The sequence below is a fragment of the Carcharodon carcharias genome, chromosome 10 (genome assembly GCF_017639515.1).
Source record: "Carcharodon carcharias isolate sCarCar2 chromosome 10, sCarCar2.pri, whole genome shotgun sequence".
Taxonomy (NCBI): domain Eukaryota; kingdom Metazoa; phylum Chordata; class Chondrichthyes; order Lamniformes; family Lamnidae; genus Carcharodon; species Carcharodon carcharias.
In genome coordinates, this window is record NC_054476.1 from 71,026,006 (window position 1) to 71,053,896 (window position 27,891).

At 55.5% G+C, this 27,891-nt stretch overlaps 1 protein-coding gene across 1 annotated transcript in view; it reads left to right on the plus strand.

The window, feature by feature from the left end:
* The first annotated feature begins 1,382 nt into the window (after nucleotides 1–1,382).
* ptdss2 (phosphatidylserine synthase 2) overlaps nucleotides 1,383–27,891 on the plus strand; it is a 121,395-nt gene continuing 94,886 nt past the window's right edge. Inside the window, exon 1 of the mRNA XM_041197786.1 lies at nucleotides 1,383–1,668. Within this exon, the coding sequence (XP_041053720.1) occupies nucleotides 1,478–1,668 (191 nt within the window). The 5' untranslated portion in view covers nucleotides 1,383–1,477. The remainder of the gene's footprint in view (nucleotides 1,669–27,891) is intronic.

The window sequence follows — 27,891 nt, forward strand, 5'->3', positions numbered from 1 at the left end:
CATACGAATTAGGAGCAGGCTAGGCCACCCAGTCCCTCAAGCCTGCTCCATCATTCAATAAGATCTCGGCTGATCTTAATGTAACTTCAGCCCCACATTCCTGCCTACCTTGGATAACCTTTCACCCCCTTGTTAATCATGAATTTATCTAGCTCTGTCTTAAAGATATTCAAAAGACTCTGTTTCCATCGCCTTTTGAGGAAGAGAGTTCCAAAGACTCTCAAGCCTCTGAGCGAAAAAATTTCCACACAGTGAGTGGTTAGGATCTGGAATGCACTGCCTAAGAACATGGTGGAGACAGTTTTAATCATGGTTTGCAAAAGAGAATTGGACAATTATCTGAAGAAAAAATATTTGAAGGGATATGAGGAAAAATGAGTGAGTGGGACTAGACAAGTTGTTCTTGCTGACAGCTGGCACAGACACAATAGGGCAAATGGCCTTCTTCTGTGCTGTAACCATTCTATGAAGTTGTTGTTGTTGTAGCAGAACCACCTTGGTCCTATTTCTGGACTTAGCTCTTAACCATTTACCTAATTATTAGGCTTTTTAATTTGTCTGAGCTCTCCCCTCCTTTCATTGGCTTAAAGTACCTTTTCCCAGCTGTATTGCCCCTTTCAGCTCCGACCTCAATCCCAGTCTGGTTCTGGTGGAGCCCATCCTGGTGGTAGAACCCCATTCCACGTCTGTATTGGTACCAGTGTTCCATGAAACAGAACGCTTTCCCACATCAATCCTTTTGCCACATGTTAACTTTTCTGATTTGCCTTTTCCATGTCAATTTGCAAATGGCTTTGGTAATATTACACTTAAGGTTCTGCCTTTTAATTCAGCTCCTATCTCTTGATAGTTCCTCAGCAGGATATACTCCCCGTTCTTTCCTATGTTATTCCACCGACATGGGACCACAATAACTTGATCACCATCCTTTCCAATAGCAGTAAAAGTATTAATGTAATAATGGCAAATGTACCAACACTCCTTTGCACAAACATGCCATTGATGGCACCATGCAGCTAACTTGCATTTATTTTTTAAAAATAAATTCTAAATGAATTTGTTCCGGAGAATCATATTGGATTTGAAACATTAACACTGTTTCCCTCTCCACCAATGCTTCCAGACATGCTAAGCTTTTCCAGCATTATCTGTTTTAATTTTAGATCTCCAACAACCAAAGTATTTTGCTATTACAAAATAAATTTGTGACCATAGAGTGCAGCTTAGTATTGCTCTGCCACCAAAAGATACACCTGAGCCTTGCTTTAGTGATGTAGCACCTGAGCCTCACCCTGGTCACAGGAAATGCCCCCTTAGCCTCTCTCTGGTCACAGGAAATGCCCCCTTAGCCTCGCTCTGGCCACCGGACGCGGTGGGGCTGGCTTCCGGTGACAGCCTTTACGTGCGCAATGATGGGGCGGGGAGACGGCTAGTGATTTGGAAGCTGGTGCCGCCGGGGAGCGGGAGTCCACACGCCATGATCCGCAATGCAGTTAGAAAGCCGCCTGCGGGAGAACCGAACGGTTTGTTGGATGGCCCGGAACCGGGAGGAGGCCGGCAGCAACAGCGGGGGGAGCCGGCGAGGAAAAGCAGCGGGCGGCGGGAGGAGCAGGACCGGCGGAGCACCGAGTCCGAGGTGTTTGATGATGGAACGGTCACCTTCTTCTGGTGAGTTTGGGGTGATGGAGGAGAAAGCAAGTTGGGGAGAGAAGCAGTGAATACCCAGTGACAGTGGGGTAGGGGGGAGAGAGAGGCAATGAATACCCAGTGACAGTGGGGTAGGGGGGAGAGAGAGGCAGTGAATACCCAGTGACAGTGGGGTAGGGGGGAGAGAGAGGCAGTGAATACCCAGTGACAGTGGGGTAGGGGGGAGAGAGAGGCAGTGAATACCCAGTGACAGTGGGGTAGGGGGGGAGAGAGAGGCAGTGAATACCCAGTGACAGTGGGGTAGGGGGGAGAGAGAGGCAGTGACTACCCAGTGACAGTGGGGTAGGGGGGAGAGAGAGGCAGTGAATACCCAGTGACAGTGGGGTATGGGGGGAGAGAGAGGCAGTGAATACGCTGACAGTGGGGAAAGGGGGAGAGAGAGGCAGAGGATACCCAGTGAGTTTGGGGTAGAGGGGGGATGGGGAGAGAGAGGCATTGAATACCCAGTGACAGTGGGGTAGGGGGGAGAGAGAGGCAATGAATACCCAGTGACAGTGGGATAGAGGGGAGAGAGAGGCAGTGAAAACCCAGTGACAGTGGGGTAGAGGGGAGAGAGAGGCAGTGAATACCCCGTGACAGTGGGGTAGAGGGGAGGGAGGGACAGTGAATACCCCGTGACAGTGGGGTAGAGGGGAGAGAGGGGCAGTGAATACCCCGTGACAGTTGGGTAGAGGGGAGAGAGGGGCAGTGAATACCCCGTGACAGTGGGGTAGAGGGGAGAGAGGGGCAGTGAATACCCCGTGACAGTGGGGTAGAGGGGAGAGAGGGGCAGTGAATACCCCATGACAGTGGGGTAGGGGGGAGAGAGAGGCAGTGAATACCCAGTGACAGTGGGGTAGGAGGGGGAGAGAGGTAGTGAACGCCCAGTATCAGTATGTTTGGGGGGAGCGAGAGCAGTGAATACCCAGTGACAGTGGGGTCGGGGGTGAGAGAGGCAGTGAATACCCAGTGACAGTTGGGTAGGGGGAAGAGAGAGGCAGTGAATACCCAGTGACAGTGGCGTAGAGAGAAAGAGAGACGCAGTGAATACCCAGTGACAGTGGCGTAGGTGGGAGAGAAAGGCATTGAATACCGAGTGATAGGGGGGTGGCGGAAGAGAGGCAGTGAATACCCAGTGACAGCTGGGTAGGGGGAAGTGAGAGGCAGTGAATACCCAGTGGCAGTGGGGTAGTGGGGAGAGAGCGGCAGTGAATTCCCAGTGAAACTTGGGTAGGGGGGAGAGTGAGGCAGTGAATATCCAGTTGCAGTGGGGTAGGGGGGCGAGAGGCAGTGAATACCCAGAGACAGTGGCGTAGAGGGTGGGAGAGAGGCAGTGAATACCCAGTGACAATTGGGTAGGGGTCAGAGAGAGGCAGTGAATACCCAGTGACAGTGGGACAGAGGGGAGATAGAGGCAGTGAATACCCAGTGACAGTGGGGAAGGGGGGAGATTGAGGCAGTGGGGTAGTGAGGAGAGAGGGGCAGTGAATACCCAGTGACAGTGGGGTAGGAGGGGGAGAGAGGCAGTAAATACCCTGTGACAGTGGGGAAGGAGGGGGAGCGAGGTAGCGAATGCCCAGTATCAGTGGATTTGGGGGGAGAGAGAGGCAATTAATACCCAGTTTCCGTAGAGTGGGGAGACAGCGGCAGTAAATACCTAGTGAAAGTGGTGTAGGGGGAAGAACGGGGCAGTGAATACCCAGTGACAGTGGCGTGGAGGGATGGTGAGAGGCAGTGAATACCCAGTGACAGTGTGGTAGTTGGGAGAGAGAGGCAGTGAATACCCAGTGACAGTGGGTTGGAGAGAGGCAGTGAATACCCAGTGACAGTGGCGTAGATAGAAAGATGACCCAGTGAATACTCAGTGACAATGGCGTGGGGGGGAGACAGAGGCAGTGAATACCGAGTGACAGTGGGGTAGGTGGTAGAGAGAGGTGGTAAATTCCCTGTGATGGTGGGGTAGTGGGGAGAGACAGGCAGTGAATACCCAGTGACAGAAGGGTGGTGGGAGTGGGGGGTGCGGTAGAGAGTGAATACCCAGTGACAGTTGGGTACTGGTGGGAGAGAGGCAGTGAATACCCAGTGACAGTGGGATAGTGGGGAGAGACAGGCAGTGAATACCCAGGGATAGTGGGCTACGGGGGAGAGACAGGCAGTGAATAACCAGTGACAATTGGGTAGGGGGGAACAAGAGGTAGTGAATACACAGTGACAGTGGGGTAGGGGGGGTGGTCGGGGTGGAGAGAGGCAGTGAATATCCAGTGACAGTGTAGAGGGGAGAGAGAGGCAGTGAATACTCAGTGACAGTGGGGTTGAGGGATGGAGAGCGGCAGTGAAGTGTGGTAAGGGGGTGAGAAAGGCAGTGAATACCCAGTGATAGTGGGTTCGGGGGAGAGAGGGGCTCTGAAGACCCAGTGACAGTGGGGTAGGTGGGAGAGTGAGGCAGTGAATACCCAGTGACAGTGGGGTCGCGAGAGTGGAAGAGGCAGTGAATTCCCAGTGACACGGCGGTAGGGGGAGAGAGGGGCAGTGAATACCCACTGACAGTGTAGTAGGGGGGAGAAAGAAGCAGTGAATACCCAGTGACAGTGGAGTAGGGAGGAGAGAGAGGCAGTGAATACCCAGTGGCAGGGGGGACAGAGAGGCCGTGAATATGCAGTGACAGTGGGGTGGGGGGAGGGAGAGGCAGTGAATACCCAGTGACAGTGGGGTAGGGGGGAGAGAGAGGAAGTAAATACCCAGTGACTGTGGGGTCGAAGGGGAGCGAGAGGCAGTGACTACCCAGTGACAGAAGGATAGGGGGAAGAGGGGCAGTGAATACCCAGTGACAGTGGCGTGGAGGGATGGTGAGAGGCAGTGAATACCCAGTGACAGTGAGGTAGGGGGGGAAGAGAGGGGCAGTGAATACCCAGTGACAGTGTGGTAGTGGGGAGAGGGTGGCAGTGAATACCCAGTGACAGTGGGGTAGGGGGAGAGAGGCATTAAATACCCAGTGACAGTGGGTTAGGGCGAAGAGAGCGGCAGTGAATACCCATTGACAATGTGGTGTGGGAGGAGAAGCGAGGCAGTGAATACCCAATGACAGTGGGGTAGGGGTGAGAGTGAGGCAGTGAGTACCCAGTGGCAGTGGGGTAGGGAGGAGAGAGAGGCAGTAAATACCCAGTGACAATGGGGTAGAGGGGAGAGTGAGGTGGTGAATACTCAGCGACAGTAGGGTAAAGGGGAGAGTGAGGCAGTGAATACCCATTGACAGCGGGGTAGGAGGGGGAGAGTGGCAGTAAATACCCAGTGACTGTGGGGTAGGACGGGGAGAGAGGTAGCGAATGCGCAGTGTCAGTGAGTTCGAGGGGAGAGAGAGGCATTGAATATGCAGTGATGGTGGGGTAAGGGAGAGAGGCAGTAAATTCCCTGTGATGGTTGGGTAAGGGAGTGAGAGGCAGTAAACACCTAGTGACAGTGGGGTAGGTGGGGGAGAGAGGTAGCGAATGCCCAGTATCAGTGGGTTCGGGGGAAGAGAGAGGCAGTGAAAACCCGGTGACCGTGGGGTCGGGGGGAGAGAGATGCAGTGAATACCCAGTGACCATGGGGTAGTGGGGAGAGAGCGGCAGTAAATCCCAGTAACAGTGGTGTAGGGGGAAGAGCGGGGCAGTGAATACCCATTGACCGTGGCGTAGAGAGAAAGAGAGACACAGTGAATACCCAGTGACAGTGGCATAGCGGGGAGACAGAGGCAGTGAATATCCAGTGACAGTGGGGTCGAGGTTAGTGAGAGGCTGTAAATTCCCTGTGATGGTGGAGTAAAGGGGAGAGACTGGCAGTGAATACGCATAAACAGTTTTTTAGTGGGGGCAAGAGAGACAGTGAATACCCAGTGATAGTGGGGTAGAGGGAAGAGAGAGACAGTGAATCCTCTGTGACAGTGGGGTCGAGGGTGGGAGAGAGGCAGTGAATACCCAGTGACCATGGGGTGGTGGGGTGGTGGGGGGTGGGTGGTGGTGGCGGTAGAGAGGCAGTGAATACCCAGTGACAGTGGGGTAGAGGCGGCGGGTGGAGGGGGGGGGGGGGAGCGAGACAGTGAAAACCCAGTGACATTGTGGTGGAGGGATGGAGAGAGGCAGTGAATACCCCGTGACAGTGGGGTCGGGGAGAGAGAGAGGCAGTGAATATCCAGTGACAGTGGGGTGGGGGGAGAGAGCGGTTATAAATACCCAGTGAAAGTGGTGTAGGGGGAAGAGCGGGGCAGTGAATACCCAGTGACAGTGGCGTAGAGAGAAAGAGACACCCAGTGAATACGCAGTGACAATAGCGTAGGGGGGAGACGGAGGCAGTGAATACCCAGTGTCAGTGGGATAGAGGGAGGGAGCGAGGCAGTGAATACCCAGTTACAGTGGGGTAAGGGGGAGAGAGATAGTGAATACCCAGTGACGGTAGGGTAGGGGGGAGAGACAGGCAGTGAATACATAGTGATAGAGGGGTGGAGGGATGGAGAGAGGCAGTGAATACCCAGTGACAGTGGGGTTGGGGAAGTGCGGGGCAGTGAATACCCAGTGACAGTGGGGTAGGAGAGGGAGAGTGGCATTAAATACCCAGTGACATTGGGGTAGGTGGGGGAGACTGATAGCGAATGCCCAGTATCAGTGAGTTCGGGGGGAGAGAGAGGCAGTGAATACCCACTGAACGTGGGGTAGGGGGGAGAGAGCGGCAGTATAAACCCAGTAACAGTGGTGTAGTAGGGGGAAGAGCGGGGCAGTGATTACCCATTGACCGTGGCGTAGAGAGAAAGAGAGACACAGTGAATACCCAGTGACAATGGCATAGCGGGGAGAGAGAGGCTATGAATATCCAGTGACAGTGAGGTAGAGGGTAGTGAGAGGCGGTAAATTCCCTGTGATGGTGGGGTAGAGGGGAGAGACATGTAGTGAATACCCATTGACAGTTTTTTAGGGGGTGAGAGAGACAGTGAATACCCAGTTACAGTGAGGTAAGGGGGAGAGAGAGGCAGTGTATACCCCGTGACAATGGGGTAGGTGGGAGAGACTGGCGGTGAATACCCATTGACAGTTTTTTAGGGGGGGCGAAAGAGGCAGTGAATACCCAGTGACAGTGGGGTAGAGGGGAGAGAGAGGCAGTGAATCCTCAGTGATAGTGGCGTGGAGGGATCGAGAGAGGCAGTGAATACCCAGTGACAGTGGGATCGAGGGTGGGAGAGAGGCAGTTAATACCCAGTGACGGTGGGGTGGTGGGGGGGTGGCGGCAGAGAGACAGTGAATACCCAATGACAGCTGGCTGGGCCGGCGGGGGAGGGAGAGAGGCAGTGAATACCCAGTAATAATGGCGTAGTGGGGAGAGACAGGCAGTGAATACCCAGTGACAGTGGGATAGAGGGAGGGAGAGAGGCAGTGAATACCCAGTTACAGTGGGGTAAGGGGGTGAGAGCGGCAGTGAATACCCAGGGACAGTGGGGTAGAGGGGGTGGGGAGGGAGCGAGGTTGTGAATACCCAGTGACAGTGGGGTAGGGGGGGAGAGACAGGCAGTGAATACCCATGACAGTGGAATGGAGGGATGGAGAGAGGCAGTGAATACCCAGTGACAGTGGGGTTGGGCGGCTGGTGGAGTGGCAGTGATTACCCAGTGACAGTTGGGTAGGGGAGAGAGAGGTGGTGAATACTCAGTGACAGTGGTGTACGGGACACCGTATCAGTGGGTTTGGGGGGAGAGAGAGGCAGTGAATACCCAATGACAGTGGGGTTGGTGGAAGAGAGAGGCAGTGAATATCCAGTGACAGCGGGGTAGCGGGGAGAGAGGGGCAGTGAATACCCAGTGACAGTGGCGTAGAGAGAAAAAGAGATGCAGTAAATACCCAGTGACTGGGGTAGGCGGGAGAGTGCAGCATTGAATACCCAGTGACAGTGGGGCAAGGGGGAGAGAGAGGCAGTGAATACCCAGTTACAGTGGGGTAAGGGGGAGAGAGAGGCAGTGAATACCCAGTTACAGTGGGGTAAGGGGGAGAGAGAGGCAGTGAATACCCAGTTACAGTGGGGTAAGTGGGAGAGAGAGGCAGTGAATACCCACTGACAGTGGGGTCGGGGGGAGAGAGGGCATTGATTACCCAGTGACAGTGGGGTAGGGGGGAGAGAGAGGCAGTGAATACCCAGTGACGGTGGGGTAAAGGAGAGAGAGGCAGTAAATTCCCTTTGATTGTGGGGCAGGGGAGTGAGAGGCAGTAAACACCCAGTGACAGTTGGGTTTAGGGGGAAGAGCGAGGCCGTGAATACCCAGTGACAGGGCGTAAGGGGGAGAGAGAGAGAGGCAGTGAATACCCAGTGACAGAAGAGTAGGTGGGGGAGAGAGGTCGTGACTGCCCAGTATCAGTGAGTTTGGGGCGAGAGAGAGGCAGTGAATACCCAGTGACGGTGGGGTCGGGGGGAGAGAGGCAGTGAATACCCAGTGACCGTGGGGTAGGGGGGAGAGAGAGGCAGTGAATACTCAGTGACAGTGGGGTGGAGGGATGGAGAGAGGCAGTGAATATCCAGTGTCAGTCGGGTAGAGGGAGGGAGAGAGGCAGTGAATACCCAGTTACGGTGGGGTAGTGGGGAGAGAGGCATTGATTACCCAGTGACAGCGGGGTAGGAGGGGCGAGAGAGAGGCAGTGAATACCCAGTGACAGTGGGGTCGTGGGAGTGGGAAGGGCAGTGAATACCCAGTGACAGGGCGGTAGGGGGAGAAAGGGGCAGTAAATACCCAGTGACAGTGGGTTAGGGCGTAGAGAGCGGCAGTGTATACCCATTGACAGTGGGGTGGGGGAGGAGAAGAGAGGCAGTGAATACCCAGTGACAGTGGGTTTGAGGGGGGGGAGAGAGAGAGAGAGACAGTGACTACCCAGTGACAGTGGGGTAGGGGGAAGAGCGCGGCAGTGAATAACCAGTGACAGTGGCGTAGAGAAAAAGAGAGACACAGTGAATACCCAGTGACAGTGGCGTTGGGGAGAGAGAGAGGCAGTGAATACCCAGTGACAGAAGGGTAGGTGGGGGAGAGAGGCAGTGATTACCCAGTGACAGTTGCGTAGGGGAGAGAGAGGCGGTGAATACACAGTGCCAGTGGGGTACGGGACAGAGAGGCAGTAAATACCCAGTGACAGTGCGGCAGGAGGGGGAGAGATGTATCGAATGCCCAGTATCAGTGGGCATGGGAGGAGAGAGAGGCATGTAATACCCAGTGACAGTGGCGAAGGTGGGAGAGAGAGGCATTGAATACCCAGTGACAGTGGCGTAGGTGGGAGAGAGAGGCATTGAATACCCAGTGATAGTGGCGTAGGTGGGAGAGAGAGGCATTGAATACCCAGTGATAGTGGGGTAGTGGGAGAGAGCGGCAGTAAATAGCCAGTGACAGTGGTGTAGGGAGGAATGAGGGGCAGTGAATACCCAGTGACGTTGTGCTAGTGGGGAGAGTGAGGCAGTGAATAACCAGTGACGATGGCATAGTGGGGAGAGAGAGTCAGTGAATAACCAGTGATGATGGCGTGGAGGGAAAGAGAGAGGCAGTGAATACCCAGTGTCCATGGGGTAGGAGGGAGAGAGAAGCAGTGAATACCCAATGACAGTGCAGTAGGGGGTAGAGAGAGGCAGTAAATTCCCTGTGATGGTGGGGTAGGGGAGAGAGGCGCAGTGAATACCCAGTGACAGTTGGGTAGGGGGTGAGAGAGGCAGTGAATACTCAGTGACAGTGGAGTGGAGGGATGGAGAGAGGCAGTGAATACACAGTGACAGAGGGGTAAGGGGGAGAGAGAGGCAGTGAATACCCAGTTACAGTGGGGTAAGGGGGAGAGAGAGGTAGTGAATACCCAGTCACAGTGGGGTAAGGGGGAGAGAGAGGCAGTGAATAACCAGTTACAGTGGGATACGGGGGAGAGGGAGGCAGTGAATACCCAGTTACAGTGGGGTATGGGGAGAGGGAGGCAGTGAATACCCAGTTACAGTGGAGTAAGGGGGGGTAGAGAGGCAGTGAATACCCATTGACAGTTTTTTAGGGGGGGGGGCGAGAGAGGCAATGAATACCCAGTGAGAGTGGGGTAGAGGGGAGAGAGAGGCAGTGAATCCTCAGTGACAGTGGCATGGAGGGATGGAGAGAGGCAGTGAATACCCTTTGACAGTGGGATAGAGGGAGGGAGAGAGGCAGTGAATATCCAGTGTCAGTGGGAGAGAGGGAGGGAGAGAGGGACCGAATACCCAGTTACAGTGGGGTAGAGGGGGGAGAGAGGCATTGAATACCCAGTGACAGTTGGATAAGGGGAGAGAGAGAGAGACAGTGAATACCCAGTGACAGTGGGGTAGATGGTGGGGAGAGAATCAGTGAATACCCAGTGACAGTGGGGTAGGGGGAAGAGCAGGGCACTGAATACCTAGCGACAGTGGGGTAGGGGGGAGAGAGGGGCAGTAAATTCCCTGTGATGGTGGGGTGGAGGGATGGGGAGAGGCAGTGAATACCCAGTGACAGTGGGATAGAGGGAGGGTGAGAGGCAGTGAATACCCAGTTACGGTGTGATAAGGGGGTGTGTGGGGGAGTGAGAGGCAGTGAATACCCAGTGGCAGTGAGGTAAGTGGGAGAGAGGCAGTGAATACCCAGTGACTGGGGTCGGGGGGAGAGAGGGCAGTGAATGCCCAGTATCAGTGGGTTTGTGGGGAGAGAGAGGCAGTGAGTACCCAGTGACAGTGGGTTCAGGGGTAGAGAGAGGCAGTGAATAGCCAGTGACAGTGGGGTAGCGGGGAGAGAGGGGCAGTAAATTCCCTGTGATGGTGGGGTAGGGGAGAGAGGCGCAGTGAATACCCAGTGACAATTGGTAGGGAGTGAGAGAGGCAGTGAATACTCAGTGACAGTGGAGTGGAGGGATGGAGAGAGGCAGTGAATACACAGTGACAGAGGGGTAAGGGGGAGAGAGAGGCAGTGAATACCCAGTTACAGTGGGGTAAGGGGGAGAGAGAGGCAGTGAATACCCAGTCACAGTGGGGTAAGGGGGAGAGAGAGGCAGTGATTAACCAGTTACAGTGGGGTACGGGGGAGAGGGAGGCAGTGAATACCCAGTTACAGTGGGGTACGGGGGAGAGGGAGACAGTGAATACCCAGTTACAGTGGAGTAAGGGGGGGTAGAGAGGCAGTGAATACCCATTGACAGTTTTTTAGAGGGGGGGCGAGACAGGCAATGAATACCCAGTGAGAGTGGGGTAGAGGGGAGAGAGAGGCAGTGAATCCTCAGTGACAGTGGCGTGGAGGGATGGAAAGAGGCAGTGAATACCCTTTGACAGTAGGATAGAGGGAGGGAGAGAGGCAGTGAATATCCAGTGTCAGTGGGAGAGAGGGACCGAATACCCAGTTACAGTGGGGTAGAGGGGGGAGAGAGGCATTGAATACCCAGTGACAGTTGGATAAGGGGAGAGAGAGAGGCAGTGAATACCCAGTGACAGTGGCGTAGAGTGAAAGAGAGATGCAGTGAATACCCAGTGACAGTGGTGTAGGTGGGAGAGAGAGACATTGAATATCCAGTAATAGTGAGGTTGGGGGGAGAGAGAGACAGTGAATACCCAGTGACATTGGGGTGGAGGGATGGGGAGAGGCAGTGAATACCCAGTGACAGTGGGATAGAGGGAGGGTGAGAGGCAGTGAATACCCAATTAGAGTGGGGTAAGGGTGGGGAGGGAGGCAGTGAATACCCAGTGATGGTGTGGTAGGGGGGGAGACACAGGCAGTGAATACCCAGTAACTCTTGGGTAGGGGGGAGAGAGAGGCATTGAATACCCAGTGTCAGTGGGGTAGAGGGGAGAGAGAGTCAGTGAATCCTCAGTGACAGTGGCATTGTGGGATGGAGAGAGGCAGTGAAAATCCAGTGACAGTGGGGTAGAGAGAGGGAGACAGGCAGTGAATACCCAGTTACGGTGTGATAAGGGGGTGTGTGGGGGAGTGAGAGTCAGTGAATACCCAGTGGCAGTGGGGTAGGGGGAGAGAGAGGCAGTGAATACCCAGTTACAGTGGGGTAAGTGGGAGAGAGGCAGTGAATACCCAGTGACTGGGGTCGGGGGGAGAGAGGGCAGTGACTGCCCAGTGACAGTGGGGTAGAGGAGAGAGAGGCAGTAAATTCCTTTTGAATGTGGGGCAGGGGAGTGAGAGGCAGTAAACACCCAGTGACAGTTGCGTGTAGGGGTAAGAGCGAACTAGTGAATACCCAGTGACAGGGCGTAAGGGGGAGAGAGAGAAATTGAATACCTAGTGACAGTGGGGTAGGGGGGGAGAGAGAGAGGCAGTAAATAGCCAGTGACAGTGTTGTAGGGAGGAGAGAGGGGCAGTGAATACCCAGTGACGTTGTGGTAGTGGGGAGAGTGAGGCAGTGAATACCCAGTGTCAATGGCGTAGTGGGGAAGAGAGAGGCAGTGAATACCCAGTGACAGTGCAGTAGGGGGTAGAGAGAGGCGGCAAATTCCCTGTGATGGTGGGGTAGGGGAGAGAGAGGCAATGAATACCCAGTGACAGTGGGGTCCGGGGGTGAGACAGGCACTGAATACCCAGTGACAGGTAGCGGGGAGGGAGCGGCAGTCAATACCCAGTGACAGTGGGGTAGAAGGGGGAGAGAGGCAGTGAATACCCAGTGACAGTGGGGTAAGCGGGAGAGAGAGGCAGTGAATCCCCAGTGACAGTGGCGTAGGTGGGAGAGAGTGGCGTTGAATACCCAGTGATAGTGGGGTAGGGGGGAGAGAGAGGCAGTAAATAGCCAGTGACAGTGTTGTAGAGAGGAGAGAGGGGCAGTGAATACCCAGTGACGTTGTGCTAGTGGGGAGAGTGAGGCAGTGAATACCCAGTGACAATGGCGTAGTGGGGAGAGAGAGTCAGTGAATACCCAGTGATGGTGGCGTAGAGAGAAAGGGAGAGGCAGTGAATACCCAGTGTCCATGGGCAAAGGGGGAGAGAGAGAGGCAGTAAATACCCAGTGACAGTGCAGTAGGGGGCAGAGAGAGGCGGTAAATTCCCTGTGATGGTGGGGTAGCGGAGAGACTGGCAATGAATACCCAGTGACAGTGGGCTAGGAGGGGGAGAGAGGCACTGCATACCCAATGACAGTTAGGTAGGGGGGAGGGAGCGGCAGTGAATACCCAGTGACAGTGGGGTAGAGGGGGGAGGGGAGGAAGGCAGTGAATACCCAGTGACAGTGGCGTAGGTGGGAGAGAGAGGCATTGAATACCCAGTGATAGTGGCGTAGGTGGGAGAGAGAGACAGTGAATACCCAGTGACAGTGGGGTGGAGGGATGGAGAGAGGCAGTGAATACCCAGTGACAGTGGGGTAAGCGGGAGAGAGCGGCAGTGAATCCCCAGTGACAGTGGCGTAGGTGGGAGAGAGTGGCGTTGAATACCCAGTGATAGTGGGGTAGGGGGGAGAGAGAGGCAGTAAATAGCCAGTGACAGTGTTGTAGAGAGGAGAGAGGGGCAGTGAATACCCAGTGACGTTGTGCTAGTGGGGAGAGTGAGGCAGTGAATACCCAGTGACAATGGCGTAGTGGGGAGAGAGAGTCAGTGAATACCCAGTGATGGTGGCGTAGAGAGAAAGGGAGAGGTAGTGAATACCCAGTGTCCATGGGCAAAGGGGGAGAGAGAGAGGCAGTAAATACCCAGTGACAGTGCAGTAGGGGGCAGAGAGAGGCGGTAAATTCCCTGTGATGGTGGGGTAGCGGAGAGAGAGGCAATGAATACCCAGTGACAGTGGGCTAGGAGGGGGAGAGAGGCACTGCATACCCAATGACAGTTAGGTAGGGGGGAGGGAGCGGCAGTGAATACCCAGTGACAGTGGGGTAGAGGGGGGAGGGGAGGAAGGCAGTGAATACCCAGTGACAGTGGCGTAGGTGGGAGAGAGAGGCATTGAATACCCAGTGATGGTGGCGTAGGTGGGAGAGAGAGACAGTGAATACCCAGTGACAGTGGGGTGGAGGGATGGAGAGAGGCAGTGAATACCCAGTGACAGTGGGGTAAGCGGGAGAGAGAGGCAGTGAATAACCAGTTACAGTGGGGTACGGGGGAGAGAGAGGCAGTGAATACCCAGTTACAGTGGAGTAAGGGGGGGGAGAGAGGCAGTGAATACCCATTGACAGTTTTTTAGGGGGGGCGAGAGAGGCAATGAATACCCAGTGACCGTAGGGTAGAGGGGAGAGAGAGGCAGTGAATCCTCAGTGACAGTGGCGTGGAGGGATGGAGAGAGGCAGTGAATACCCTTTGACAGTGGGATAGAGGGAGGGAGAGAGGCAGTGAATATCCAGTGTCAGTGGGAGAGAGGAAGGGAGAGAGGCAGCGAATACCCAGTTACAGTGGGGTAGCGGGGAGAGAGAGGCAGTGAATACCCAGTGACAGTGGGGTAGATGGTGGGTAGACAGTCAGTGAATACCCAGTGACATTGGAGTAGATGGGAGAGCGGGGCAGTGAATACGCAGTAACAGTGGGGTAGGGGGAAGAGCAGGGCACTGAATACCTAGTGACAGTGGGGTAGGGGGTAGAGAGAGGCAGTGAATACCCAGTGACAGTGAGGTTGCGGGGGTGGGGGTCACTGAGTGGCAGTGATTACCCAGTGACTGGTGTACGGGACAGGGAGGCAGTAAATCCCCAGTGACAGTGTGGTAGGAGAGGGAGAGAGGTAGCGAATGCCCAGTATCAGTGGGTTTGTGGGGAGAGAGAGGCAGTGAATACCCAGTGACAGTGGGTTCAGGGGTAGAGAGAGGCAGTGAATACCCAGTGACAGTGGGGTAGCGGGGAGAGAGGGACAGTGAATATCCAGTGACAGTGGTGTCGGTGGGAAAGAGAGGCATTGAATATCCAGTGATAGTGGGGTAGGGGGGAGAGAGAGACCGTCAATACCCAGTGACATTGGGGTGGAGGGATGGGGAGAGGCAGTGAATACCTAGTGACAGTGGGATAGAGGGAGGGAGAGAGGCAGTGAATACCCAGTGACAGTGGGTTCGGGGGGAGAGAGAGGCAGTGAATACCCAGTGACAGTGGGGTAGCGGGGAGAGGGGGGCAGTGAATATCCAGTGATAGTGGGGTAGGGGGGAGAGAGACAGTGAATACCCAGTGACATTGGGATAGAGGGAGGGCGAGAGGCAGTGAATACCCAGTTAAAGTGGGGTAAGGGGGGGAGAGAGGCAGTGAATACCCAGTGACGGTGTGGTAGGATGGCGAGACAGGCTGTGAATACCCAGTGACTGTTGGGTAGGGGGGACAGAGAGGCATTGAATACCCAGTGACATTGGGGTAGAGGGGAGAGAGAGGCAGTGAATCCTCAGTGACAGTGGCGTGGTGGGATGGAGAGAGGCGGTGAATACCCAGTGACAGTGGGGTAGAAAGAGGGAGAGAGGCAATGAATACCCAATTACAGTGTGGTAAGGGGGTAGAGAGGCAGTGAATACCCAGTTACTGTGTGGTAAGGGGGAGAGAGAGGCAGTGAATACCCAGTGACGGTGGGGTAAGGAAGAGAGAGGCAGTAAATTCCCTTTGATTATGGGGTTGAGGAGTGAGAGGCAGTAAACACTCAGTGACAGTTAGGTGTAGGGGGAAGAGCGAGGCAGTGAATACCCAGTAACAGTGGTGTAGGGGGAAGAGCGAGGCAGTGAATACCCAGTGACAGTGACGTAGAGAAAAGGAGAGACGCAGTGAATACCCAGTGTCGGTGGGTTCGGGGCGAGAAAGAGGCAGTGATTACCCAGTGACAGTTGGTTAGTGGAGAGAGAGGCAGTAAATACCCAGTGACAGTGTGGCAGGAGGGGGAGAGAGGTAGCGAATGCCCAGTATCATTGGGTTTGGAGGAGAGAGAGGCAGTGAATACCCAGTGACAGTGGGGTCGGGGGGAGAGAGAGGCACTGAATACCCAGTGACAGTGGCGTAGGTGGGAGAGAGAGGCATTGAGTACCAGTGATAGTGGGGTAGGGCGGAGAGAGAGGCAGTGATACCCAGTGACATTGGTGTGGTGGGATGGAGAGAGGCAGTGAATACCCAGTGACAGTGGGGTAGATGGTGGGGAGAGATTCAGTGAATACCCAGTGACATTGGAGTAGAGGGGAGAGAGGGCCGTGAGTACCCAGTGACAGTGGGGTCAGGGGGAGAGACAGGCACTGAATACCCAGTGACAGTTAGGTAGGGGGGAGGGAGCGGCAGTGAATACCCTGTGACAGTGGGGTAGAAGGGGGAGAGAGGCAGTGAATACCCAGTGACAGTGGGGTGGAGGGATGGAAAGAGGCAGTGAATACCCAGTGACAGTGGGTTAGAGTGAGGGAGAGAGTCAGTGAATACCCAGTTACAGTGGGGTAAGGGGAGGGAGAGGCAGTGCATACCCAGTGACGGTGTGGTAGGGGGGAGAGATAAGCAGTGAATACCCAGTGACAGTTAGGTAGCGGGGAGAGAGGCAGTGAATACCCAGTGACAGTGAGGTGGAGGGATGGCAAGAGGCAGTGAATACCCAGTGACAGTGGGATAGAGTGAGGGAGAAAGGCAGTGAATACCCAGTAACAGTGGGGTAAGGGGAGAGAGGCAGTGAATACCCAGTTACAGTGGGGTAAGTGAGAGAGAGAGGCTGTGAATACCCAGTAACAGTGGGGTCGGGAGGAGAGAGGGCAGTGACTACTCAGTGACAGTGGGGTAAAGGAGAGAGAGGCAGTAAATTCCCTTTGATTGTGGGGCAGGGGAGTGAGAGGCAGTAAACACCCGTTGACAGTTGGGTGTAGGGGTAAGAGCGAGCTAGTGAATACCCAGTGACAGGGCGTAAGGGGGAGAGAGAGAATTGGATACCCAGTGACAGTGGGGTAGGGGGGTGGAGAGAGAGGCAGTAAATAGCCAGTGACAGTGTTGTAGGGAGGAGAGAGGGGCAGTGAATAACCAGTGACGTTGTGGTAGTGGGGAGAGTGAGGCAGTGAATACCCAGTGTCAATGGCGTAGTGGGGAAGAGAGAGGCAGTGAATACCCAGTGACAGTGCAGTAGGGGGTAGAGAGAGGCGGCAAATTCCCTGTGTTGGTGGGGTAGGGGAGAGAGAGGCAATGAATACCCAGTGACAGTGGGGTCCGGGGGTGAGACAGGCACTGAATACCCAGTGACAGTTAGGTAGCGGAGAGGGAGCGGCAGTGAATACCCAGTGACAGTGGGGTGAAGGGATGGAGAGAGGCAGTGAATACCCAGTGACAGTGGGGTAAGCGGGAGAGAGAGGCAGTGAATACCCAGTGACAGTGGCACAGGTGGGAGAGAGAGGCATTGAATACCCAGTGATAGTGGGGTAGGGGGTAGAGAGAGGCAGCGAATACCCAGTGACGTTGTGCTAGTGGGGAAAGTGAGGCAGTGAATACCCAGTGACAATGGCGTAGTGGGGAGAGAGAGTCAGTGAATACCCAGTGATGGTGGCGTAGAGAGAAAGAGAGAGGCAGTGAATACCCAGTGTCCAGGGCATAGGGGGGGAGAGAGAGGCAGTAAATACCCAGTGACAGTGCAGTAGGGGGTAGAGAGAGGCGGTAAATTCCCTGTGATGGTGGGGTATGGGAGAGAGAGGCAATGAATACCCAGTGACAGTGGCGTAGGTGGGAGAGAGAGGCATTGAATACCCAGTGATAGTGGCGTAGGTGGGAGAGAGAGGCATTGAATACCCAGTGATAGTGGGGTAGGTGGGAGAGAGAGGCAGTGAATACCCAGTGACAGTGGGGTGGAGGGATGGAGAGAGGCAGTGAATACCCAGTAACAGTGGGTTAAGGGGGAGAGAGAGGCAGTGAATACCCAGTGACAGTGGGTTCGGGGGTAGAGAGAGGCAGTGAATACCCAGTGACAGTGGGGTAGCGGGGAGAGAGGGACAGTGAATATCCAGTGACAGTGGTGTCGGTGGGAAAGAGAGGCATTGAATATCCAGTGATAGTGGGGTAGGGGGGGAGACAGTGAATACCCAGTGACATTGGGATAGAGGGATGGAGAGAGGCAGTGAATACCCAGTGACAGTGGGGTAGATGGTGGGGAGAGATTCAGTGAATACCCAGTGACATTGGAGTAGAGGGGAGAGAGGGGCAGTGAATATCCAGTGATAGTGGGGTAGTGGGGAGAGAGACAGTGAATACCCAGTGACATTGGGATAGAGGGAGGGCGAGAGGCAGTGAATACCCAGTTACAGTGGGGTAAGGGGGGGAGAGAGGCAATGAATACCCAGTGACGGTGTGGTAGGGTGGCGAGACAGGCTGTGAATTCCCAGTGACTGTTGGGTAGGGGGGATAGAGAGACATTGAATACCCAGTGACAGTGGGGTAGAGGGGAGAGAGAGGCAGTGAATCCTCAGTGACAGTGGCGTGGTGGGATGGAGAGAGGCAGCGAATACCCAGTGACAGTGGGGAGGAGGGATGGAAAGAGGCAGTGAATACCCAGTGACAGTGGGGTAGATGGTGGGGAGAGAGTCAGTGAATACCCAGTGACATTGGAGTAGAGGGGAGAGAGGGGCAGTGAATATCCAGTGATAGTGGGGTAGTGGGGAGAGAGACAGTGAATACCCAGTGACATTGGGATAGAGGGAGGGCGAGAGGCAGTGAATACCCAGTTACAGTGGGGTAAGGGGGGGAGAGAGGCAGTGAATACCCAGTGACGGTGTGGTAGGGTGGCGAGACAGGCTGTGAATACCCAGTGACTGTTGGGTAGGGGGGATAGAGAGACATTGAATACCCAGTGACAGTGGGGTAGAGGAGCAGTGAATACCCAGTGACAGTGGGGTAGAGGGGAGAGAGAGGCAGTGAATCCTCAGTGACAGTGGCGTGGTGGGATGGAGAGAGGCAGCGAATACCCAGTGACAGTGGGGAGGAGGGATGGAAAGAGGCAGTGAATACCCAGTGACAGTGGGGTAGATGGTGGGGAGAGAGTCAGTGAATACCCAGTGACATTGGAGTAGAGGGGAGAGCGGGGCAGTGAATACGCAGTGACAGTGGGGTAGGGGGAAGAGCGGGGCACTGAATACCTAGTGACAGTGGGGTAGGGGGTAGAGAGAGGCAGTGAATACCCAGTGACAGTGGGGTTGGGGGGGGTGCGGGCGCTGAGTGGCAGTGATTACCTAGTGACTGGTGTACGGGACAGGGAGGCAGTAAATACCCAGTGACAGTGCGATAGGAGGGGGAGAGAGGTAGCGAATGCCCATTATCAGTGGGTTTGCGGGGAGAGAGAGGCAGTGAATACCCAGTGTCAGTGGGTTCAGGGGTCGAGAGAGGCAGTGAATACCCAGTGACAGTGGGGTAGCGGGGAGAGAGAGGCATTGAATATCTAGTGATAGTGGGGTAGGGGGGAGAGAGAGACAGTGAATACCCAGTGACATTGTGGTGGAGGGAAGGGGAGAGGCAGTGAATACCTAGTGACAGTGGGATAGAGGGAGGGAGAGAGGCAGTGAATACCCAGTTAGAGTGGGGTAAGGGGGGGAGGGAGGCAGTGAATACCCAGTGATGGTGTGGTAGGGGGGAGACACAGGCAGTGAATACCCAGTGACTCTTGGGTAGGGGGGAGAGAGAGAGAGGCATTGAATCCTCAGTGACAGTGGCGTGGTGGGATGGAGAGAGGCAGTGAAAATCCAGTGACAGTGGGGTAGAGAGAGGGAGACAGGCAGTGAATACCCAGTTACGGTGTGATAAGGGGGGAGGGTGGTGTGGGGAAGAGAGAGGCGGTGAATACCCAGTGGCAATGGGGTAGGGGAAGAGAGGGGCTGTGAATACGCAGTGACAGTGGGGTAGGGGGAGAGAGAGGCAGTGAATACCCAGTGACAGTGGGGTGGAGGGATGGAGGGAGGCAGTGCATACCCAGTGACAGTGGGGTCGGTGGGAGAGACAGGCACTGAATACCCAGTGACAGGTAGGGAGGAGGGAGCGGCAGTGAATACCCAGTGACAGTGGGCTAGAGTGAGGGAGAGAGGCAGTGAATACCCAGTGACAGTGGGGTAAGGGGGAGAGAGCGGCAGTGAATACCCAGTGACAGTGGGCTGGAGGGATGGAAAGAGGCAGTGAATACCCAGTGACAGTGGGCTAGAGTGAGGGAGAGAGGCAGTGAATACCCAGTGACAGTGGGGTAAGGGGGAGAGAGCGGCAGTGAATACCCAGTGACAGTGGGCTGGAGGGATGGAAAGAGGCAGTGAATACCCAGTGACAGTGGGCTAGAGTGAGGGAGAGAGGCAGTGAATACCCAGTGACCGTGGGGTAAGAGGGAGGGAGCGGCAGTGAATACCCAGTGACAGTGGGGTAGAAGAGGGAGAGAGGCAGTGAATACCCAGTGACAGTTGGGTAGGGGGGAGGGAGCGGCAGTGAATACCCAGTGACAGTTGGGGGGGGGGGGGAGGCGGGGAGGGAGAGAAGAGAGGCAGTGAATACCCAGTGACGGTGGGGTCGGGGGGAGCGAGAGGCAGTGCATACCCAGTGACAGTGTGTTGGGGGAGTGAGTGGCAGTGAATACCCAGTGACGGTGTAGGTCAGGGAGTGAGTGGCAGTGAATATCCAGTGACAGTTGGGTAGGGGGGAGGGAGCGACAGTGAATACCCAGTGACAGTTGGGTGGGGTGGGTGGGTGGAGAGAGGCAGTGACTACCCAGTGACAGTGGAGTGGGGGGGAAAAGAGAGGCAGTGAATACGCAGTGAGTCGGTTAGCGGGGGAGAGAGAGGCAGTGAATACCCCGTGAACGTGGGGTCGAGGGGGAGAGAGAGGCAGTGAATACCCAGGTACAGTGGGGTAGGGGGGAGAGTGAGGAAGTGAATACCCAGTGACAGTGGGGTAGGAGGGGGCGAGAGGCAGTAAATACCCAGTGACAGTGGTGTAGGACAGGGAGAGAGGTAGCGAATGCGCAGTATCAGTGGGTTCGGTGGGGGAGACAAGCAGTGAATACCTAGTGACTTGGGGCAGGGGGAGAGACAGGCACTGAATACCCAGTGACAGTTGGGTAGGGGGGAGGGAGCGGCAGTGAATACCCAGTGACTGGGGTAGAGAGGGGTAGAGAGGCAGTGAATACCCAGTGACAGTTTGGTATTGGGTGGGGGCGGTGTAGAGTCAGTGAATACCCAGTGACAGTCGGGTGGAGGGATGGAGAGAGGCAGTGAATACCCATTGACAGTGGGGTAGAGGGAGGGAGAGAGGCAGTGAATACCCAGTTACATTGGGGTAAGGGGGAGAGAGAGGCAGTGAATACCCAGTGATGATGGGGTTGTGGGGAGAGACAGGTAGTGAATACCCAATGACAGTTGAGTAGGGGGGCGAGAGAGGCAGTGAATACCCAGGGACAGTGGGGTAGAGGGGCTGAGCGGGGAACGAGGCAGTGAATACCCAGTAACAGTGGGGTAGGGGGGAGAGAGAGGCATTGAATACCCAGTAACATTTGGGTCGGGGGGAGAGAGAGGCAGTGAATACCCAGTGACATTAGGGGGGAGGAAGAGGCAGTGAATACGCAGTGACACTGTGGTAGGGGGTTGAGCGGGGCAGTGAATACCCAGTTACAGTGGGGTAGAGGGGAGAGAGGCAGTGAATCCTCAGTGACAGTGGTGTGCTGGGATGGGGAGAGGCAGTGAATACCCAGTGACAGTGGGGTAGAGAGAGGGAGAGAGGCAATGAATACCCAGTTACAGTGTGATAAGGGTGGGGGGGTGGTGGGAGAGAGCGAGGCAGTGCATACACGGTTACAGTGTGGTAAGGGAGAGAGAGGGGCAGTGAATACCCAGTGACAGTGGGGTAGTGGGAGAGAGGGACAGTATATGCCCCGTGACAGTGTGGTAGGGGGATGGGAGAGGCAGTGAATACCCAGTTACAGTGGGATAAAGGGTTGAGAGACAGGCAGTGAATACCCAATGACAGTTGTTTAGGGGGGAGAGAGAGGCAGTGAATACCCAGGGACAGTGGGGTAGAGGAGGGGGGGGGAGCGAGGCAGTGAATACCCAGTGACAGTGGGGTAGAGGGCGGGAGGGAGGCAGTGAATACCCAGTTACAATGGAGTAGTGGGGAGAGAGAGGCATTGAATACCCAGTGACAGTTGGGTCGGGGGAGAGAGAGGCAGTGAATACCCAGTGACTGTGGAGTAGTGGAGAGAGAGAAGCAGTGAATACCCAGTGACAGTGGAGTAGTGGGGAGAGAGAGGCAGTGAATACCCAGTGACAGTTGGGTAGGGGGGAGGGAGCGGCAGTGAATACCCAGTGACAGTGTGGGGGGGAGGCGGGGGGGTGGAGAGAAGAGAGGCAGTGAATACCCAGTGTTCGTGGGGTCGGGGGGGGGGGAGAGAGAGGCAGTGAATACCCAGTGACAGTGGGCTGGAGGGATGGAAAGAGGCAGTGAATACCCAGTGACAGTGGGGTCGGGGGGAGAGACAGGCACTGAATACCCAGTGACAGTTAGGTAGGGGGGAGGGAGCGGCAGTGAATACCCAGTGACAGTGGGGTAGAAGGGGGAGAGAGGCAGTGAATACCCAGTGACATTTGGGTAGGGGGGAGGGAGAGGCATTGAATACCCAGTGACAGTGGGCTGGAGGGATGGAAAGAGGCAGTGAATACCCAGTGACAGTGGGATAGAGTGAGGGAGAGAAGCAGTGAATACCCAGAGACAGTGGGGTTGGGAGGAGAGAGAGGCTGTGAATACCCAGTGACAGTGGGGTAGGTGGGAGAGAGAGAAATTGAATACCAAGTGATAGTGGGGTAGGGGCTGAGAGAGGCAGTAAATAGCCAGTGACAGTGTTGTAGGGAGGAGAGAGGGGCAGTGAACACCCAGTGTCGTTGTGGTAGTGGGGAGAGTGAGGCAGTGAATACCCAGTGTTAATGGCGTAGTGGGGAAGAGAGAGGCAGTGAATACCCAGTGACAGTGCAGTAGGGGGTAGAGAGAGGTGGCAAATTCCCTGTGATGGTGGGGTAGGGGAGAGAGAGGCAATGAATACCCAGTGACAGTGGCGTTGCGGGGAGAGACAGGCACAGAATACCCAGTGACAGGTAGGGGGGAGGGAGCGGCAGTAAATACCCAGTGACAGTGGGGTAGAAGGGGGAGAGAGGCAGTGAATACCCAGTGACAGTTGGGTAGGGGGGAGAGAGAGGCAGTGAATACCCAGTGACAGTGGGGTGGAGGGATGGAAAGAGGCAGTGAATACCCAGTGACAGTGGGGTAGAGGGAGGGAGAGAGGGGCAGTGAATACCCCTTGTCAGTGGGATAGAGTGAGGGAGAGAGGCAGTGGAGAGAGTGAGGCAGTGAATACCCAGTGTCAACGGCGTAGTGGGGAGACAGAGGCAGTGAATACCCAGTGACAGTGCAGTAGGGGGTAGAGAGAGGTGGCAAATTCCCTGTGATGTTGGGGTAGGGGAGAGAGAGACAATGAATACCCAGTGACAGTGGCGTCGGGGGGGGGAGAGACAGGCACTGAATACCCGGTGACAGGTAGTGGGGAGTGAGCAGCAGTGATTACCCAGTGACATTGGGATAGAGTGAGGGAGAGAGGCAGTGAATACCCAGTTACAGTGGGGTAAGGGGGAGAGAGAGGCAGTGAATACCCAGTGATAGTTGGGTAGGGGGGAGAGTGAGACAGTAAATAGCCAGTGACAGTGTTGTAGGGAGGAGAGAGGGGCAGTGAATGCCCAGTGACGTTGTGGTAGTGGGAAGAGAGAGGCAGTGAATACCCAGTGACAGTGGGGTAGAAGGGGGGTGGGGAGAGGCAGTGAATATCCAGTGACATTGGGTTAGATGGAGGAAGAGAGGCAGTGAATACCCAGTGACGGTGGGGTAAGGAGGAGAGAGGCAGTAAATTCCTTTTGATTATGGGGTTGGGGAGTGAGAGGCAGTAAACTCCCAGTGACAGTTAGGTGTAGGGGGAAGAGCGGGGCAGTGAATACCCAGTAACAGTGGTGTAGGGGGAAGAGCGGGGCAGTGAATACCCAGTGACAGTGACGTAGAGAAGAGGAGAGACACAGTGAATACCCAGTGTCGGTGGGTTCGGGGCGAGAAAGAGGCAGTGATTACCCAGTGACAGTTGGGTAGATGAGAGAGAGGCAGTAAATACCCAGTGACAGTGAGGCTTGAGGGGGAGAGAGGTAGCGAATGCCCAGTATCATTGGGTTTGGAGGAGAGAGAGGCAGTGAGTACCCAGTGACAGTGGGGTCGGGGGGGGGGGAGAGAGAGGCACTGAATACCCAGTGATCGTGGGGTGTGGGGGGCAGAGAGAGGCAATGATACCCAGTGACATTGGGGTCGAGGGATGGAGAGAGGCAGTGAATACCCAGTGACAGTGGGGTTGAGGGGTGTAGAGAAGCAGTGAATCCTCAGTGACAGTGGTGTGGTGGGATGGAGAGAGTCAGTGAATACCCAGTGACAGTGGGGTAGATGGAGGGAGAGAGGCAGTGAATAGCCAGTGACATTGGAGTAGAGGGGAGAGCAGGGCAGTGAATACACAGTGACAGTGTGGCAGTGAATACCCAGTGACAGTGGGGAAAGGGGATAGAGCGGAGCAGTGAATACCTAGTGTCAGTGGCGTAGGGGGTAGACAGAGGCAGTGAATACCCAGTGACTGTGGGGGTGTGGGCTCTGAGTTGCAATGATTATCCAGTGTCAGTGGGGTCGGGGAGAGAGAGCCGGTGAGTACCCAGTGACAGTGGGGTACGGGACAGAGAGGCAGTAAATACCCAGTGACAGTGCGGTAGGAGGGGGAGAGGGGTAGCGAATGCCCAGTATCAGTGGGTTTTGGGGGGTGAGAGAGGCCGTGAATACCCAGTGACAGTGGGTTTGGGGGAGAGAGAGGCAGTGAATACCCAGTGACTGGGGTAGCGGGGAGAGGGGCAGTGAATACCCAATGACAGTGGCGTAGAGAAAAAGAGAGAAGCAGTAATACCCAGTGACAGTGGCGTAGGTGGGAGAGAGAGGCCTTGAATATCCAGTGATAGTGGGTCAGGCGGGAGAGAGAGACAGTGAATACCCAATGACATTGGGATAGAGGGAGGGAGAGAGGCAGTGAATACCCAGTTACGGTGGGGTAAGGGGGGGACAGAGGCAGTGAACACCCAGTGACGGTGTTGTAGGCGGGCGAGACAGGCTGTGAATACCCAGCGACTGTTGGTTAGCGGGGGAGAGAGAGGCATTGAATACCCAGTGACAGTGGGGTAAGGGAGAGAGAGAGGGGCAGTGCATACCCAATGACGGTGTGGTAGGGGGGAGAGACAGGCAGAGGGGTGTAGAGAAGCAGTGAATCCTCAGTGACAGTGGGGTGGTGGGATGGAGAGAGTCAGTGAATACCCAGTGACAGTGCGGTAGAGGGAGTGAGAGAGGCAGTGAATACCCAGTGACCGTGCGGTAGTGGGAGAGAGGGACCGCATATGCCCAGTGACAGTGTGGTAGAGAGAGAGAGAGAGAGGCAGTGAATACCCAGTGACAGTGGGGTGGTGGAGAGGCATTGAATACCCAGTGACAGTGAGTGGCAGTGAATATCCAGTGACAGTGGTGTAGGATGGGGAGAGATGTAGCGAATGTGCAGTATCAGTGTGTTCAGTGGGGAGAGACAAGCTGTGACTGGGGTCGGGGGGAGAGACAGGCACTGAATACTCATTGACAGTTGGGTAGGGGGGAGGGAGCGACAGTGAATACCCAGTGACAGTTGGGTGGGGTGGGTGGGTGGAGAGAGGCAGTGACTACCCAGTGACAGTGGAGTGGGGGGGGAGAGAGAGGCAGTGAATACGCAGTGAGTCGATTAGCGGGGCAGAGAGAGGCAGTGAATACCCCGTGAACGTGGGGTCGAGGGGGAGAGAGAGGCAGTGAATACCCAGGGACAGTGGGGTAGGGGGGAGAGTGAGGAAGTGAATACCCAGTGACAGTGGGGTAGGAGGGGGCGAGAGGCAGTAAATACCCAGTGACAGTGGTGTAGGACAGGGAGAGAGGTAGCGAATGCGCAGTATCAGTGGGTTCGGTGGGGGAGACAAGCAGTGAATACCTAGTGACTTGGGGCAGGGGGAGAGACAGGCACTGAATACCCAGTGACAGTGGGGTAGGGGGGAGGGAGCGGCAGTGAATACCCAGTGACTGGGGTAGAGAGGGGTAGAGAGGCAGTGAATACCCAGTGACAGTTTGGTATTGGGTGGGGGCGGTGTAGAGTCAGTGAATACCCAGTGACAGTCGGGTGGAGGGATGGAGAGAGGCAGTGAATACCCATTGACAGTGGGGTAGAGGGAGGGAGAGAGGCAGTGAATACCCAGTTACATTGGGGTAAGGGGGAGAGAGAGGCAGTGAATACCCAGTGATGATGGGGTAGTGGGGAGAGACAGGCAGTGAATACCCAATGACAGTTGAGTAGGGGGGCGAGAGAGGCAGTGAATACCCAGGGACAGTGGGGTAGAGGGGCTGAGCGGGGAACGAGGCAGTGAATACCCAGTAACAGTGGGGTAGGGGGGAGAGAGAGGCATTGAATACCCAGTAACATTTGGGTCGGGGGGAGAGAGAGGCAGTGAATACCCAGTGACATTAGGGGGGAGGGAGAGGCAGTGAATACGCAGTGACACTGTGGTAGGGGGTTGAGCGGGGCAGTGAATACCCAGTTACAGTGGGGTAGAGGGGAGAGAGAGGCAGTGTATCCTCAGTGACAGTGGTGTGCTGGGATGGGGAGAGGCATTGAATACCCAGTGACAGTGAGGGAGAGAGGCAATGAATACCCAGTTACAGTGTGATAAGGTTGGGGGGGTGGGGGTGGGAGAGAGAGAGGCAGTGCATACCCAGTTACAGTGTGGTAAGGGAGAGAGAGAGGCAGTGAATACCCAGTGACAGTGGGGTAGTGGGAGAGAGGGACAGTATATGCCCAGTGACAGTGTGGTAGGGGGGTGGGAGAGGCAGTGAATACCCAGTTACAGTGGGATAAAGGGTTGAGAGATAGCGTGAATACCCAGTGACAGTGGGGTAGGGGGGAGAGAGAGGCAGTGAATACCCAGTGATGATGGGGTAGTGGGGAGAGACAGGCAGTGAATACCCAATGACAGTTGAGTAGGGGGGAGAGAGAGGCAGTGAATACCCAGGGACAGTGGGGTAGAGGGTGGGGGGGGAGTGAGGCAGTGAATACCCAGTGACAGTGGAGTAGTGGGGAGAGAGAGGCATTGAATACTCAGTGACAGTTGGGTCGGGGAGAGAGAGGCAGTGAATACCCAGTGACTGTGGAGTAGTGGAGAGAGAGAAGCAGTGAATACCCAGTGACAGTGGAGTAGTGGGGAGAGAGAGGCAGTGAATACCCAGTGACAGTTGGGCAGGGGGGAGGGAGCGGCAGTGAATACCCAGTGACAGTGGGGGGAGCGGGGGGGGGAGGAGAGAAGAGAGGCAGTGAATACCCAGTGTTCGTGGGGTCATAGGGAGAGAGTGGCAGTGAATACCCAGTGACTGTGGTGTAGGTGGGAGAGAGAGACGTTGAATACCCAGTGATAGTGGGGTAGGGGCATGAGAGAGGCAGTAAATATCCAATGACAGTGGTGGAGAGGGTAAAGCAGGGCAGTTAGTACCCAGTGACAGTGGCGTAGAGAAAAAGAGAGATGCAGTGAATACCCCGTGTCAATGGCGTAGGGGGGGAGAGAGGCAGTGTATACCCAGTGACAGTGCAGTTGGGGGGTAGAGGGAGGTGGTAAATTCCCTGTGATGGTGGCATAGGGAAGAGAGGGGCAGTGAATACCCAGTGACAGTGGGGTAGCGGGGAGAGAGAGGCAGTGAATACCCAGTGGTGTAGAGAGAAAGAGAGAAGCATTGAATACCCAGTGATAGTGGGGTAGGGTGGAGAGAGAGACAGTGAATACCCAGTGACATTGGGCTGGAAGGATGGAGAGGCGTGGTGAATACCCAGTGACACTGGGATAGTGGGAGGGAGAGAGGCAGTGAATACCCAGTTACAGTGGGGTAAGGGGGAGAGACAGGCAGTGAATACCCAGTGACAGGGGTGTAGAGAAGCAGTGAATACCCAGTGACAGTTGGGTAAGGGGCGGAGAGAGAGGCAGTGAATACCCAGTGGCAGTAGGGTAGGGTGAGAGAGGGGCAGTGAATACCCAGTGACAGTGTGGTAGGGGGGAGAGAGAGGCAGTGAATACCCAGTGACTGGGGTGTAGAGAAGCAGTGAATACCCAGTGACAGTTGGGTAAGGGGCGGAGAGAGAGGCAGTGAATACCCAGTGGCAGTAGGGTAGGGTGAGAGAGGGGCAGTGAATACCCAGTGACAGTGTGGTAGGGGGGAGA